General features: G+C 50.9%; 1 protein-coding gene across 1 annotated transcript in view; it reads right to left on the bottom strand.

Moving 5' to 3' along the window:
- Positions 1 to 15,986, bottom strand: part of MED26 (mediator complex subunit 26) — a 52,840-nt gene extending 36,854 nt beyond the window's left edge. Inside the window, exon 1 of the mRNA XM_045991429.1 lies at positions 15,645 to 15,986. Within this exon, the coding sequence (XP_045847385.1) occupies positions 15,645 to 15,716 (72 nt within the window). The 5' untranslated portion in view covers positions 15,717 to 15,986. The remainder of the gene's footprint in view (positions 1 to 15,644) is intronic.
- Positions 15,987 to 16,233: the final 247 nt, after the last annotated feature.

A 16,233-nucleotide genomic window follows, 5' to 3' on the forward strand; every position in this document is an offset into this window, starting at 1 on the left:
GAACGCTACCCTCTCTGCGAGCTGCAGCGCACACCAGCCTGTGCCCCTCCATATCCAATTGCTCTAATAGTTCTTGAGTGCTCTTCAGGCTAAAGCAGTCTACTCTTATTTTCATTTTTTCACTGTTTAATTAAAAAGACAATGGAGCACAGAGAAAAACAAAAACAAAAAGTGTTCCTACTGCCCCAATGCAAGTGGTTCTCATTTTACCCAAAGCTCCAGTTTTTGTGTCTTTTCTCCTTGTGCTTGGCCAACAAAAATACTCCTTTTCTTCATCACGGCAAGACTTGTCCATTTTCCACAGAGCTTTCAGGACTGTTCTTCACAGCTCTATGCTACTTGACTCTGGAGATGCACATGTTTCCTAAGCTTCTCCCATGCCGTTAAACTAATGACATCAACAATCCTTATTATGTGACTATATTAACATTGCTATTAAAACTGAGCCTGTACCTGTTAATAGATTCCTAGGAGTAAAAGGACTAGATTCAAAGGACACCAACATGGCTATGCCTCTCCCTACACAAAAACTTTTCAAAACGGTGAAGTATGAAGTAGCTCCTGGATCCTGCCAGCAGGGAGGTGTGGGATGAGGTGGGCAGGGTGGGAGACAGACTTGGAGGCATAAAATAGCAACAGGGTAGTTTTAACTTGAGTCTTGATTTCCTGCCAATGCCTTCTTCCCACATGTTTAAGGACAAGGTATATTTTCTGGTTATTAATCACATCAACATTTCTCTGCCCCGTGATGTCTCTAAGATCTTGGGATGGTTAATTGTAAAAACCCTCTGCAGACTAAAAGGACGTTGCTTCCTAAAGGCGATTTCACTCACAAATTCAGATTCTGATCACCCCCGTCTGCAAACGCAGTACAAAGGGATTCAGAAAAGTCCAGACAGGTTTTTATCCTGACTGGGAGCCCCAACCAAAGCACCTCTTCCAAAGTAGTGCGCCTTTCGTTCCACAAGTCTGAGATTTTATTCTACAACCTATTTCTTCCTGTTTCCCACCCCCAGGGAGCTTTCAGAAATGTGTAAAATTATGCAATGTTGTCTGTAACTGCTCACTGCTCACACTAAAGGGAAGACTATCTTTGAGAAAGAACAGCATCTGTGAAAACCAAAGTTAAATATCTACAAACTCATCCAGGGGAATGAGTGCTCCTGTCCTGTACCCATTTCCAGAAAGGCAGGGAGGGGCTTGGACATGCTCAGTGCCCATGATGCACCCTTTAGTAGGGCAGGGCTTGTCTGGTTCTCCCCTTAGAGACAACAGCAAACTTGAGACTGACAGCAAATATCTGATGTGATTTGTCCAATGACAAACATCTCAGAGACAGAGCATTAGAGATTTGAACCCAGGTCTCACTCCAAAACCCTTGCACGTTAAATACTTTTCTTTTTTTCATTGTCCTCCCATCTGTCCATCTCTGTCCATCTGGGAGGCTCAAAGGATTTCTATTTGATTGTTAACTGTATTCATCAATCCAGACTTAAGAAACGAGAAGAAGGCTTTCTTCTCCATAAGACAAGACCTCACGAGTGGAGTGGATATGGCTCAGAGGCTCTAGAGACACTGGAATAACCAGAGCTGTCTGGCTGGGGAGAGGTTGAGATGAGTGGGTGGCAAGGAAAGGACAAGAGCCCCATTCTGCACCCCTCTGCTAGCCTAGGTGCAACCCCCTCCCCTAATTCCCATGTGGAAAAAGACAACACAGTCCAAGGCCCTTACCCAAAGCACAAGTAATACGAGGCCCCAGAAGTGTGCTGTCCAATTCAGGTGGTCATTAAAATTAAATAGAATTTAGAAGTGAGTTCCTTGGTCTTAACCAGCCACCCCTTTCACCACCCATGCATGGCTCAGAGCTACCACACTGGACGGCACAGACAGAGACCATCTCCATCGGTGGGCAGGTCTCTGGAAGGAAAGACCTCTGCAGGGATTCTCACACCCCTCTCCTCTCTGCAGGCTCTCAGTGTTGTCTCATGGTGAAAGCAAATCCTCCCAGGTCAGCTATGCAGTGGCCAGGTGACTGGCTAGTCACCCGGCTTAGCCTTCCACTCCTCTATGAAATGGGATAATACCTATCGGAGAGTGAGGGCACCTTAAGAGCTGCTGCTTTGGTTCTCCTATATCTATTAAGGTCCGAAGATTAAAAAATAACCTTATGAACTCCATCTGCAGGTCTGTGGTCACTGATAGGATTATTCCCCCTTTTGTGCAAGGCCTCCAACAAGGACAACATCCCTCCCTCTTTTGTTCACCTATCACACAGATAGTACTCATTCCTTAATGGTCACCTTGGTGACAACAGAAGGTGGGCACTGTACCAGGCACTGACATGCTCAGCCTCTCAGGACACCACCACCAGGTAATGGCTCCAATAGCCCCGAGCCACAAATAAAGAGACTGAGCCTCAGAAACAGGAAGTGATTTGCCCCAAGTCCAGGCAGACAGCAGCAGGAGAAGAACCTGAAGGTGCTGCTCTCACAACACAGCTGGTGCTCAGGGTTTAGAACCCCCTACAAGGGGAGTCATTCCGGGCAGGGCCTCACCCAACGAGAGGGAGGAGGCTAGTGCCCTCCTGCAGGGCTGGACCTGAAGGGCTCATCACCCATAGAAGGGGCTGGATCAGTACAGCAATACCTAGGGCGCCTTCCCCCTTCCCTGGGTCCTGCCACTTGCCTCCAGAATCCCCAGACTCCCTAGAACTAAGGGACACACACAGGACAGGCTTGGTGCCTGAGTGCTAACTATAACACTATGGTTGGCAGAGAACCCACGTACACAGGAGGACCCCGAAGAGCTGAGATCTAGAGAAGGCCAAGTAGTCCTAACAGGAATGAAGAGTCTTCCAGGGAACCAGCCACCCCAACGCCAATACTCATGAGCTGAGCAGCTGTCTTGTCGAGGCCCACCAAACCTAAACTCTTACCCGCAACCCAACACAACCCTCCCCAAAAAGGCGCTGCTTGTGCTCATCTGTAGTTTGAAACCAGAGATGAACCCACTCTGTTTCATAAACTGGTCACTGACCTTAACAGAATGAAGAGGCTCACTACGTACCAGCAGAAGAACCAAGGTTGCCAGTGGGGTGGGGGGTGGGGGGCGGTGTGTGTGTAATACAGGCATGTCAGACAGGTTAAAAGTGTGGGAAAGATCAGACCAGGGCACCAGAACAGCCAGAAGACAGTGCTCCTGAGATAGCTGGCACTGGTCTTGCTGGGGGAGGCACCCTGGGCCCAGAGCCCAGAGAGGCAGGTAGGAAGTGAAGAGGGAGGGGAAAAAGAGAAAGGGTGGACCATCCAGGTGTGGGTACACTAGCAGGTCAGGAGCTGACTGATGAGCACCTGAGCACAGTTGAAGCAAAGGAGGAGCAAAGACGCCTGAGCCAGAGACTGGAGCATAATGTGCTTGGCTGATTCTGTCTAGATTCTCTCTAGACTTGATTACAAATAACAGAAAAGTCAGTTTTCAAAAGGACCTCATCACCCAGAACAGAAGCCACTGGCTCACACAACTGAAAAATTCAGGCAGGGCTTACATTGGGCTGGTCAGGCCATCGTGTCTTAATCCTCCCTCAACTCTCTGGCCTGGTGTCACTCCTGGGCAGGTCATCCCCAAGTGGGAGACCCTAGCAGCAACCTGCTCCTATCCTCTCCCATTCATGTCTCCCCCCAATTCACCCCAGCAAAGTGCTAAAACATTCACAGGCTCTGAATGGGTCACAGGCCCATCCTCAAACCAACCACTGGCCAGGAAGATGCAGCCCCGTGATTAGCTAGTTCCCAGTCACTAATCATCCAATCGGCATTGACCCAAGGGTAAGGACAGGAACTGGCAGTTTGGGGGTGGAGGGAGGGTGGGAGCTGCCCACTACCAGGCCTGGGAACTGTGAGCTGCCATGTGTGTCGATAACCCGGCACATCGGGATTGGGGCCACATCCCATTCTCAAGAGCCTTCTGAAGCAGCGTATGTACATCCTCCTGAGAAAACGAAGGCTGAAAACCTGACCTCATCCAAGTCTTCAAGGTGAATAGCAGAATCAAGATTCCAGCTCGGTCATGTCTAATGACAAAGCCCCAGTTTTCCACCCAGAGAAAGACTGTCTTCTCCATCATATGCTACCTAAAGAACTCAGCCTTTATCCAGTCAGCCACACAGCCCCAACAGTGAGGAAGCAATGTCTGTCTTGGGACATTCACTCTTCAGCTGGTGTGGAGAGGAGAGCAAGAGGCAGACCAGCTGCTCTAGACCTCCCTGGAGATCCCATTTTGCAGGAAAGGAGCTGCACAGGAGGGGGACCCCAGGACAGCTCTGAGGTCGCCTGCAGAGTGGTGGCACTGCCAACCACCACAGCACAGCAAGGGCAGGAGGAAAGAAGGCGCCTCCCTTCTAGAATGGACTGCTTGCACGTCCAGGACAACTGTCAGCTGCAGAGAGAGGGTTCAGGTGCCCCTGGAAGCCATGGCTCTAAGTGATTCTGGGAAAAGCCTTAGAGGCAGACAGGGCCTTGGCAGTGCTAGGCAAAGCCAACACACTCAGGGATAAGGAGGCAGTGTGGGCAGAGTTTGGAGAGAACGGAATGGCTGACACAGCGAGGTGCAAGGGGGAATAGGGGACGATGGGCACCAATCAGTGCCAGATATCAGGCCTCATTCACTCCTGCGGAGGTGCACTCAGCACCAACGCTATAGCAGGGAACTGAAGACAGCACGATGACCCCGGAAAACAGCCTGGAGTGACAAACACAAGCACACTCTTGTGCCCAGGGTCAGCTCACCTCACAAAGCAGATGATGCCACTTCCTATTTCCCAACTTGGGGAAGCCCACCCCCCACCAGAGAGAAAACCATGTTCACTGCAGTCCTAACCAGAGTGTCATCACCAGGGTGACAGGCAGGTGCCCACTCCCCTCTAAGTGGAGCTGACAGGCACTTCACCAGAAACCCTAAGGTAGCGCCACCCCCACCCCAGACCAGTGTCCTTACCATTTCTGTCCTGCCACAGGGGAGAATGACGCAGGCTGGGGGGCCCCTGCTGTTTTTGTCTGAAGCTCAGGCCCTGCTTCTACATGCTCCTCCCTGACTTCCTGTGGACACTACCATTTTTTCTTTTTCTTTTTTTTAAAGATTTTATTTATTTACTTGACAGAGATCACAAGTAGGCAGAAAAGCAGGCAGGGGTGGGGGGGACCTGCTTCCCCAAGCAGAGAGCCCAGTGCGGGGCCTCGATCCCAGGACCCCAGGACCATGATCTGAGCCGAAGGCAGAGGCTTTAACCCACTGAGCCACCCACCAGGTGCCCCAACACTACCATTTTCTTATAAGGGCTCCTTCACCCCATGCCAAACCAGAGTTATTCTGCAGTTTTCAAACGGAAGCAAGAGAGTGAATCCCCTCTTCTTCAATGGCCTACCTGTCAAGAGGTCACACTCGACCTGCTGCATTTCCCACCACATAGAAAACGTCTGTGCATAAGACAGACACACATGTCCCACTCTGACTCAGTGATGGGGTGAGGGAAGTTACAAGCAAAGGCAGGACAAGCTCACACAACACCTGGGAGGGTGATATTTCTGCCCTTTGGTGAGAAGTTAAGTTCCTGCACTCAGTGGCAGCACTGCCTTGTCACCAACCTTCAAACTGAATTGTAAATGCTTGAGAAGCTCCTCTAAAATAGAAGTGAAAGTGAAATACCCATTCGCAAACCTTTCCTCCTATGAGCATGCCTAAAACCTAACATGTGGCCCACTTCTATCGCTGCTAGGCTACCAGCATCCAGCAAGAGGGGAGCAGACATCACCAACTTCAGGAGCTTGCTGAGAGCCACCCCTACCCCAACAGACAAAGGGAAAGAAAAATGGAGAAGGCTGTGAAAGATCATCTGACCCTACCCTTCTCAGTTAACCTAAGGGGAAGAAAAGCCAGGCCCGGAAGTGCAGGTACCAGTTTCCGGTTACCCAGGTTAACCAAGGGCAAGAGGAAATGGGCAGGACGATCAGCTTTCAACAGACCATCCAGGGTCCATCCATGCCTCTGAGCCAAGGGGACAGAAGTCCGGAGAACTCAGCTCTCACCTGGTCACAGGGATCACAGGCCTCCTGTCCCCGTGACTCTGGGCCTCCGGGACTGCACCACCTCCCCCTGGCTGCACTGGACGCAGCACTAGGAGAGATGACGGGGACAGGGGAACAAGCAGCACTGTGGCAGGCTCTCCTAGACTTCCACAGTGCTCCTCAGCCTAGGTGCACCCCAGCACAGGCGCTAACACAAGGTAACAGCAAAGTACCCAAGAGTGACTAAAGGCAACTCAGAGTCTGTAGGTTCAACCAGGAGTGGGTACTCAGAACCTCGTGCTGTGACCTCATAATATCCAAACCACTCCTTCCGCTTACTCCAGACCTTACATTTCAGTGACACACATTTCTGTGCCTGGACCCAAATCTCCCAGGCCAGTACCACAGCCAACTATTTGATGGTATTATCATATCAAAGAGATGATTAGGGGCGCCTTGGTGGCTCAGTGGGTCAAGTCTCTGCCTTCAGCTCAGCTCATGATTCCAGGGTCCTGGGATCCAGCGCCGTACCTGGCTCTCTGCTCAGCAGGGAGCCTGCTTCCTCCTCTCTCTCTGCCTGCCTCTCTGCCTACTTGTGATCTCTGTATGTCAAATAAATAAATAAAACTCTTAAAAAAAAAAAAAAGATGATTAAACTGCATGCATTCGGGGAACATTGTCAGCTTGTTCCCCACCCCTTAGCCCCTCCCACCAACAGGACCCTGATGGTTCCTGGAGGCCTCCCCTCTATTCTGGGATGGTCTGGATGAACTAACACCATGCCCAGACTTAGGGATGCACCAATTAACACTAATTCGATCAAAGCCCAGAAAAAGCATCAAGGAAATGTCTGCTGAAACCTCTGGGAAAGCATCACCTTCTCTTCCTTCTCCTGGATGATGGTCAAAGAAGGTGAAACCCCAACTGGGGGAGCTGGGAAGAAGACATCCCACTGTGTGAAAGGAACATGACAAAAGAGACAGAGCAAAGCCAGGTCCTCACCTGAGAACACACTCACTTCTGAGCCTCTGAGTGGCACAAGCCAACCAGCCCTTTTGCATTTACGTCCCTGTCATGAGCACAGCGTGACCCTCCCAAAAGAATTAGTAAAAGTAGAAGACAAGTGCTCTGCTGGCATCTATCTAACTGAACACTTGAAGGAAATAATGTGAAACGAGAGGAAAGAGGGTAAACTGTTCCAATTTATAACCTACACATCAGTGCTGCTCCTCCACAGACAGCACTAAAAAGCCGGCTTGCCAACCACTTGCCTGGCACAGCTGCAAGACGCACGGGGTAAATAAAGTTGGAAAGCGTCTACCTGAAGTGGTTTCCAAAAGGGCTGGCCTTAAGAGGAGGGCAGTTAGCTACCCTGGGGATCACCTGGAGAAAGAGAACGTGGTCACAGTCTCCATACCCCAACCTGAGCTGGCCCAGGGACCTCATGGCAAGAGGAGTCAAGAGAGCTAATGGAACGGGAGAGGGCGTCGGGGGGAGAAGAAGAACCCAGACGCCATGTGTGCAAGAAGAGCTACAGCCAGCTTGGCCAAAACCAAGTGTGACCAGAGGTGTGGGTAGGGGATGGAGCCGAAGTTACGTTTAAGTATGGTCAGGGCACTGGGGCTACTAGAGCCTGGAAGAGGGCTGCCAGGCCCCCTGCTGAGCCCTGGTCACATACACATGAGTCTTCCATGAGAGAACCACCCCCTACCACACCAGCGCCACAGAGTCAAGGCCGGCCACAGCCAGCCACCTACGAAATCACTCTGCTCACCGTGGACGGGTGACCAGGATCTCCACAGCAGTCATGAGCTGACCCATCACGGGGTATGACCTGGAAGAAGCATCACCTGCTTCCTGGCCCCGATGAAACCCAGGGAAGGGGGTGTCCAGAAAGGGTCTGGTTTGTCATGAGACTTTTTAAGAGTCCCAAGGTAGCATTTGAACAGTATCTCCAGGGTCCACAGACAGGCAGGAATTTAAGATCAAGAGTCATCTTTTCTGTCAGGGGTGAAAAATGCCAGTCAAGAGACAGGAAGGAAAAAAACGCCTCACACCTTTTCCTCAGCCAGTTCAAGAGACAGCACAAAGCACTTCAGGTACAACTTTTCTCCCAGCCTGACATAAAAACATACCATAGACAAATCCAGCATGAGGATCCATACTAGGGTAGGAGAGTGGAACGCCTACGTTGTACCAACTATGCTCTCTCAGGTGACAGGAGGTGGCAGCAGGTGGGTGAGGCCTGGTGGGGGGTAGGGAGAGGAGGATTCCCAATTCCACTGTGATCCCCTCTAGCTGTGTGTCTACTGAGCCTCAGTTTATGCACCAACAGTACCTCCCTCCCTGTGCTGCTATACAGAGTGAATGTTTGGAATTCGTGAGAAATGCTGGAAAGTACTGGCCCCTAGTACCTGCTCAGTAAGTCTTGCTCCCAAGACCGGCCCTTCTCACAGGAAGATCAACAAGCTTCTGAGCACCGGATCGCTATGGAAGTCGTAGAAACATGGGGATTATCTCAGGCTGCACTACCAAGGAGCCTGCAATCCCAGGAAAACATAATCAACAAGACCTGTTATCAGCAAGAATGTAGGGTTTTTAAGTTATGTAGAGTGCCTGAGGGCAACTGTCTGGGATGAAAGCGGGAAAGGTTTCTGGAAAATGAGAGCTGAAGGAATGACAGAGGCCACAAATGTGAGCTGCAGAGGGTCCCATCCCAGGTGTCACACACAACAAGAAAGGTCAGGTTACAGATTTAAGTAGATGCTGTTCTGATGATAAGACACAACTTCATTTCAAAGCATGACTAGATTAAGAGTAGCTTCTTTCCTTGAATTTTCTCCTAAAGCAGCTATTGAAAGTACATCTGCCATTATGTGGAAACTGCATATTTCTGATCATAGGAATGGATCCTGACAAGCAAAAAGTTTAGGAGCCACTAGGCTAGAAGATATCAAAGGGAGAAAGGTTGTGGGAACTGCGAAGGAAATAGAAACACGAAACTTAACATTTAAAAACACTTTGTATTTATGAGGTTAAACCTCAGAAGACACAGTGGAGTCCAAATTCCCTGCTGGGCACCGCTTAAGTGGGAGGCAGGAGACTTGTCATTAAACCCACCACCTCTGAGCCAGGTGTAGGCCCATAGGGTCCTCTGCAACACTGGAGAGGTCACTAATCTCTACCCTCCCCTAAAATGAACACGGAGCATCTACCTATAGGACTAGCTCAGAGAGCAAACCAGGAAGCAAGGTGTTCCACGCGGTACCTGGCACACAGCAGGTGCTCTGCAGGCTGCGGCTGTCCACTCTGCAGCCTCTGGTGGATGGATAGGGGAAACCTCACTGCAGTCCCAGGAGCATTCAAAGGCTTTCAGCCCCACCTGCCTGGCAGTGGCACATCACCTGATGTGACCCTTCTCCTTTCTTAGTGGGCTCTTCACACAATCACAGAATCTCCAGGAACTCTTGGGTAGAAGTCTGGGGGTCCAGATGGAAGGCCCAGGCATGTCTGCACAGCCACCTGACACAGTGGCTCTGGACTGTCGCAAGCCAGCTCTGACAATAATCAAGGGCTCCCCCAAGTGCAGCTAGGCCTGCCTCCCAGGACCTCCTGTCTTCCCCTTCTAGGTTTGCCTCAGAAAGCCAGACGAAGCAAACCAAACCCCAAGGTACAACAGCTCTTCAAATACTTGAAAGCAGACCCCAGGCCCTTCACAGAGCCTGACACTTGCCCCCTTCCCATTCCACTGCTGAGAAGGCAAACTGTTCAAGGATTTGCCAGCCATCCCTCCAAATTCTGTTTCCAGAGGCAAACCAAGAATGGACTTCCTGTATCTGACTCTAAAAGTTTTCATTCTGAAAACTCAAATTATGACGTGTTCTAGAAGTCACTTCATGCTCTTCAGAACTCTGAACTACCTCTGAATAAGACAAAAGAAGGGCTGTCCCATTTGGACTGAAGAGCTGTAGCCTGTAAGACCACCCCTGCACCCCCTCAAGCCCCATCCCACCTCAGACTGCCCATGTGCACATTCTCTTCCTGTTTCAGGTCCCTCCAGGGCAGGGGCTGGGCATCTCCAGGTCCAACCCCCCCACACCCAACAGCATAAGCAATCGCTAGAAATGTTTATTCAACTGCTGAGCCACCTTTTTCAGTTTTACCATATTTCTCTATAAACAGTGTGTAGCAGTTAGAGACTGAGATGTTAGTGTACGGCCTCCCCAGACCTAGAATTCAGAGACCACTTTAAAGCATCGCATGCAGAATACTGGTATGTCTTCCTCCCGCAGGAAATTCCCTCCAGTTCACGGACTTACCGCGTCGATGCTTGCTCAGTTCTACATGTGTGCCCTGACAGTGAACAGGAGGAGCTTCAGATGGGGGCTCCAAGTGGCCAGGCTGAAAATGCACGGCCTATGCAGTCACTCACCAAGCCACAGAGTCAGTCACCCATTCCAACAACCAGCTGAGGGGTCCCAAAGGGACCAAACAGACTCAGGACAGCACGGGGCGGCGGGGGGGAGGCACAACTTCTACAAACAGAGACAAAGCCACAGCTTCAAGAAGGCGATTCAGAGTGGGGGCTGGGCAGAGACCTGCCCATAGAACTGCCCATCCCTAGGAAGAGGACCGAGTTCCAGTTCTGGCTAAACTGGAGCTCTGTCTGAGAAGATGCTTATACAGACACCAAAACTGAGGCACCTCTCCTTCACCTAACCCCAAGGCTAGCACTCTTGAGGTGCATGTCCTGCCACACACAGCGACATCCTGAGCCCAGGTGACCATGGAGCCTTTTCACATTTGTATCAAGACAAAGGCCCCTTCCCACAAGCTGATCTTGGGACTATCCTCCAGGCCTCTGTGACTTCCAGCCAGGACAACATACTCTGATGACAACTAAACAACTTCTGATGACTTTGATGACAACTGACCACTTCTGAGGACCACCAGGAGACCTCTGCAGAGACAGACTGTAAAATCCAACTTCTTCTGAGGGACAGAGTGAGTCAGAACAAGGACTTACACCTGCTTCACAAGTCACACTTGTTACTTGCCTGTCCCAAAGTCATAAAATGCCACACTGCTCTCTTCAGACATCCTGGCCACATATAAAGAGCAAAGACAGAAATGTCATTGCACCTGGGCAACCAGAATGATCAGAGAGCACCCACATATTTAGCTTTTATGCCCCCTACCGTGTTGGAGAGAATCAGAACCTACAGCCTTCCCTTTTACAATTTTTAACAATCCTCCTTTCAGCAAGATCAATAGCATTTCAAGTTAACATAAGTGCTATAACCTTGAGGCAAAAACCAAAACTGGCATGTAAGACTTCTGAAAAGTTCCATTATCAGCTGGCAGTCGCCACACCATGGTATGCTCTGGTCCAGGATTCTGTCCCTGCCAGAAACCTTAAGATGTTTCCAGGACAGGCTAATATCATCAACCTGTTAGATCTATCACAGATATATAGAAACCAATTTGTAATCTCATATAAACTCACATGGGACAGAAAAGGCTCCCCACATCTTTTCTTGCCAGCTCAAGAACACTGCCCTCTCGGGCCTCTTCAGAAGCCATCTCTTCACCTTCGAGGGCAGTGTGGTGACATTAAGAATTAGAAACACTGTCAGTTAAACTTTGGGTAAGTCCCTAACTTTAGGGCAGTCACCTCAAATGAAATCAGCAGAAACAAAAGCAGCTTGTCCTCTCCTGGCCACAGGAGGCACCCACTAAACAGCACTGACTGTCATCATGCCGTTGGCGTCCGCACCTGCAGGAAGGGGAGACAGGCTGCTCACTCCACCTCCCTTACAGGGAAGCTGCAGGGAAGCAGGAGACCCTACAGAAGTGCTGCAAAATCATATACAGTATGTATCTCTGTGCCGAGTTCTGTTAGAATTCTGCTATTTTAAGAAGTTCACAGAATGCACCTTGCATTAAAAGAAAAAACTTTTAAAACAATTCATGTTAGAACATGCACCCTGGTTCACATTCTGGAAGGAGTTTTATGGGTGTGCACCAGTTCCCAGACCCACTTTGTAGACAAGGATCCCGCAGCCCAAAGAAGCTAGGTAACATCTTAAATCTTCAAATGCCCAGGTAGGAAAATGATCATTCCTTGTGTGTCTCTCTGTAGAGGCCTCTTGGTCTATGACCACCTCCCACTGGCACGGGATGTCTGCGTAACTGTGAGAAAGAAAGTAGTTTTTGAAGTTTCCTGCTGGAGAGCCTGACCACTGGGAGGCCTTTCTTCACACAGACATCTTCTGCAAGTTCAAGTCTCTTCTTCCCTCTCAATGCCTTCTCTGGCCTCTCTCTGGTCTGATTACAGAGATGCTCACCTGCTCTAAGCAAGGCCTGCCTTGTGCCATTATTCAACTCATTATGAGGATGCAGTACCCACGCCACCGTCTGTCAGACCTATTCTCAGATGCCAGACTAACATCTGTGTTCTTCACAGTTCTAGAGAGTTCTGAATTAGAATACTCCAAGATTGAACTTCAGCGCCTATTAAAGTCACACGGGCTTCATAGGCCAAAGGAGGATTCTAGGGTTCTGTCAGTTTAACCAGCACTTAACACTCTAAAGCACCTAACGCTTCTGCTCTAGAGAAAGAACAAACAAACCACGTTCCTGAAGCCCACATTCTGGTCAGGAAGACAAAGCCCAAACTTCCAAGAAATAAAGAGTGTCCAATACAGACGAAAACCTAATCACCTGTTGAGGAGACTGTGCTTGGGCGAACGGACTCCAATTTCTGGGCAGAAGGAAGACATGGCCCTCAACTCTATCCACCAAGATTAAGCTGGGACAAAGGCGCACACTGCACTTCAGAGATTTCTGACACCTTGGCAGACACACGCCACAAGGAGGGTAAGGCTTAGATTGCTCTGAAAAAACTATTAGCTGCTTTTTGAAAAGGAGTGTAGAGGATTTACTTTATTACTGAGTTGACAGAAATTATTAACTCAGAACCTGTTGAAATTAAAATACCCTAGAGGCTAGAATTGTGAACATAGAGACAACTTTCCTCTCAAGAACTCCTCTGTCAAGGAGATGGTCAGTTTGTTACTTCGCTAACTTCTCAGGTACTTGTGGATATTAGGTCAGTTGCCTGACATTGATTTTTCAAGCAAAAGCTAAGTTTATTAACCATAATTGCATGCTCATAAAGGTAAGCATTACATGACACAATTCTCTGTCGCTTCTCTCAGAAGAGGTTTAATTTTAGTGTTGGCTCTTCAACACTGTCCCATTTTTTTTTTCCATGAGCATCTTAAATATGTGTCAACTAACTATCCCAAAGTGGAGTTCATAATTGGGGAAAGTAGAGAAAAGCAGCTGTGCACCAGCAATGCCTTCTTGGAGCTACCTCGCTCTCAGGTGAGTCCAGGCCAATCCAGAGAACCTGCAGAATTATGGCTGCACCATCTCTGCCGGTAACCTATTCTGCCATGGCTCCACCTCCAGTTTCTGTATGCGGTTTGCTCCAAGCCACGCTCCTGTCAAAAGGTTCTAACAATGCTCACGGATGGTCACTGGCAATGGCGACATTTAAAGGAGGCACTTTCTTCATCCCTCATCTCAGAGACAGTTCCCCAATTCCAACCACCACACTTATATCAGAACTCTATGCACACCCATTAGTGATGGAGTCCCTCGAAACAAACCATAAGGAATGTGAACCCCATCCCATGGAAACAACCATGGGCTTCTATGAATGCAAAATATCTGCACACACTAAAATACAAAAACCTGGTATTTGTTTCTTTCTCCCTCTTCTGGCTAACCCCCCTTTCTCCTCTCCCCCCACCCCAGGAACCTTTTAGATTACAGCCTTACACAACACTGGAACCCCTGAGGTCACTGCTCCACCTAATCTACAACATCGTGACCGCCTGTCAAAGTGCCTCCTGATCCCAAAGCTCTCCTAGGTGGCATTAAGGATCAGTGCTAATATCTCAGCAACCTCTCAGATTCTCCCAAAGGCAAACAAGCACATAGAATTCAAGAAACTATACTCTGGACAAAAGATGCAAAAGTCACCAGGTTCCATTTTTCACGTCACTTGCTTTATCCTCTAACATTCCAATCTTGGGAACCACAGCAGCAGCAGTTACTGCAAAAAATTCTGGAAGGTTTTATATAGCTTGTGCTTACTCCACCCCCAAAGTCATAACAAAAATGTATACGACATTTGCTAAAAACAATTACCATCAAGTTAATCTTAATGGGGCCTCAAGACTAGGGATAAAAGGATTACTTATGATACAAAAATCAGTCTTACAAAGACCATAACTCCTCAATTTCTACCAAAATTGTACAAGCCAATGTGAATTACTCCAAAAACACCAAGTTTAAAGCTTAGTGCTAAGAGTAATTAATTAGTCAAACTCACATAAGGGAAAACAAAAACCCTACAGTGAGAGAAACCTGAGTTACCTGGCCCGGACAGTTTTTCTTCGATCCCCAACATATTAAAAAGTGATCTCAGTGGCCACTTCCTGGTCTGCCAGCAAATGCAGGGGCTCACTTCATACCTGGATGCCACAACATCTTCCTATTGCTCAACCTGCTCCTGCCACAGGGGAAAATGACCCCTACTGCCAACAATCCCTTGGAGAAAATATGAGAACACTGTGAGTCTTCCCCTACACACACGAAGGGGGGCAGAGGAGATCCCTCTGCAAACAGTAGCTTCGGTGGAAGGCCATCCGAGAAAGCAACACCCTGGGGTTAACCCTGACCGTCTAGGTGACAAACCACCAAGCTGGGACCCTCAGACAGGGGAAGGGATAGCCAAAGGAGAGCTCTTGAAGGAACTGGAGACAAAATAATCACCTCTAATTCACACCAAAAAGCGGGACTCTGGCTTGATTAGAGACATAATGGGCATTTAGGGCCAGAAAGGTAACAGGAAGGATCCCACCCTCCCCAAGATCATCTACGGTCAGCAGCGATCCCAAGAGGGATCCAGCAAAGGCATGTCCACTCGCAGAACCAAGGAGGGGGACTCTCCACGCGCCTTGGGCACCCGGCTAAGGGCAAAGTTACCTGGGGGGTTCCCTCTGAAGCCGGGAAGGTGCTTCCAGCCGGGAGAAGAGGGAAGGAAGACTTCCCTGATCACCCAGAAGGCCAAGACACAGGCGGCACAGGCTCCCGAGTCATACCCCGGACACCAGTTGCTCCACAGCCTTTCTCCCTCCCCTCCCCCCACGCCAGGAGGACTTCCAGGGGGTCGCGAGTCCCCGGGGAAGGGCAAAGCGGGTGAGCTCCGTCAGAAGCAACAAGGGTCGTAGAGCTGGAGCGAGAGAGAAGGGAAAGCTCTGGCCTCAGCTCCCGTCTGCTCCCTCCGCCCAGGCCGCACGGAAGCCTCGGCCTCACGTACCGAGCGCCGCCAGACTGCCCGACCTGCCCCCGGCTCGGGCCTGTGGGGCGAGAGACCGAGATGGCAGCGGCCCTCGGTGGTAGGTGGGCGTCAGGCGGGTACCCTGAAGCCCGGCAGGCGAGGGACACTGGGGAGGGGGAGGGTCCCGGGCCCACGCGGCCTCCGTCCCGGCCCGCGCAGCGGGTACTTACGTTGCTCTGGGGGTCGATGGCCTGCAGCAGCCGGTCCCTGATCTGCTGCGGAGACGCCGGAGCCGCTGTCATTGCCTGGGCGAGGCGGGGGGGAGCGGCCGGGCCAGCGGGCGGGCGGGCTGAGGCGGGGGACGGGGGTCACTCACTCGCCGGCCTCCGGGAGCGGAGCCTCATGTTCCCCGCGGCGCCGGGGGAGGAGGGGGCGCGCGGGGTGGCGGAGAGGGGAGCCGGGGCTCGGGCCCGGGGCGCCACCGCCACCAGAGGAGGAGGAGGAGCCACCGGAGCCGCCGCCGCTGCTGCCGCCGCCTCGAGAACCAAACTCCAGTGAGCTGCCCCCGCGCGGAGCACTCTGGGTAACCCGCGCCGCACGCAGCGTCGGCGCCACGCTGAGGAGGTTGGGAGATGGGGCGGGCGGAGACGCCGGGCCTGGGCGGGGCCGCGCGCGAGCCCCGCCCTGTAGCCCCACGCATGCGCGCGCACGCGCGCTGGTCCGTCGCCACGCCCCGCCCACCACCCGGCGGAGGGAGCCGTTGGGAGGCGGTTGGGCGGAGCAACGGCGCCGCCAGGAGGCCCCGCCCCCGGCTGGGCC

This window comes from Meles meles, chromosome 20, assembly GCF_922984935.1.
Source record: "Meles meles chromosome 20, mMelMel3.1 paternal haplotype, whole genome shotgun sequence".
NCBI classification, from domain to species: Eukaryota; Metazoa; Chordata; class Mammalia; order Carnivora; family Mustelidae; genus Meles; species Meles meles.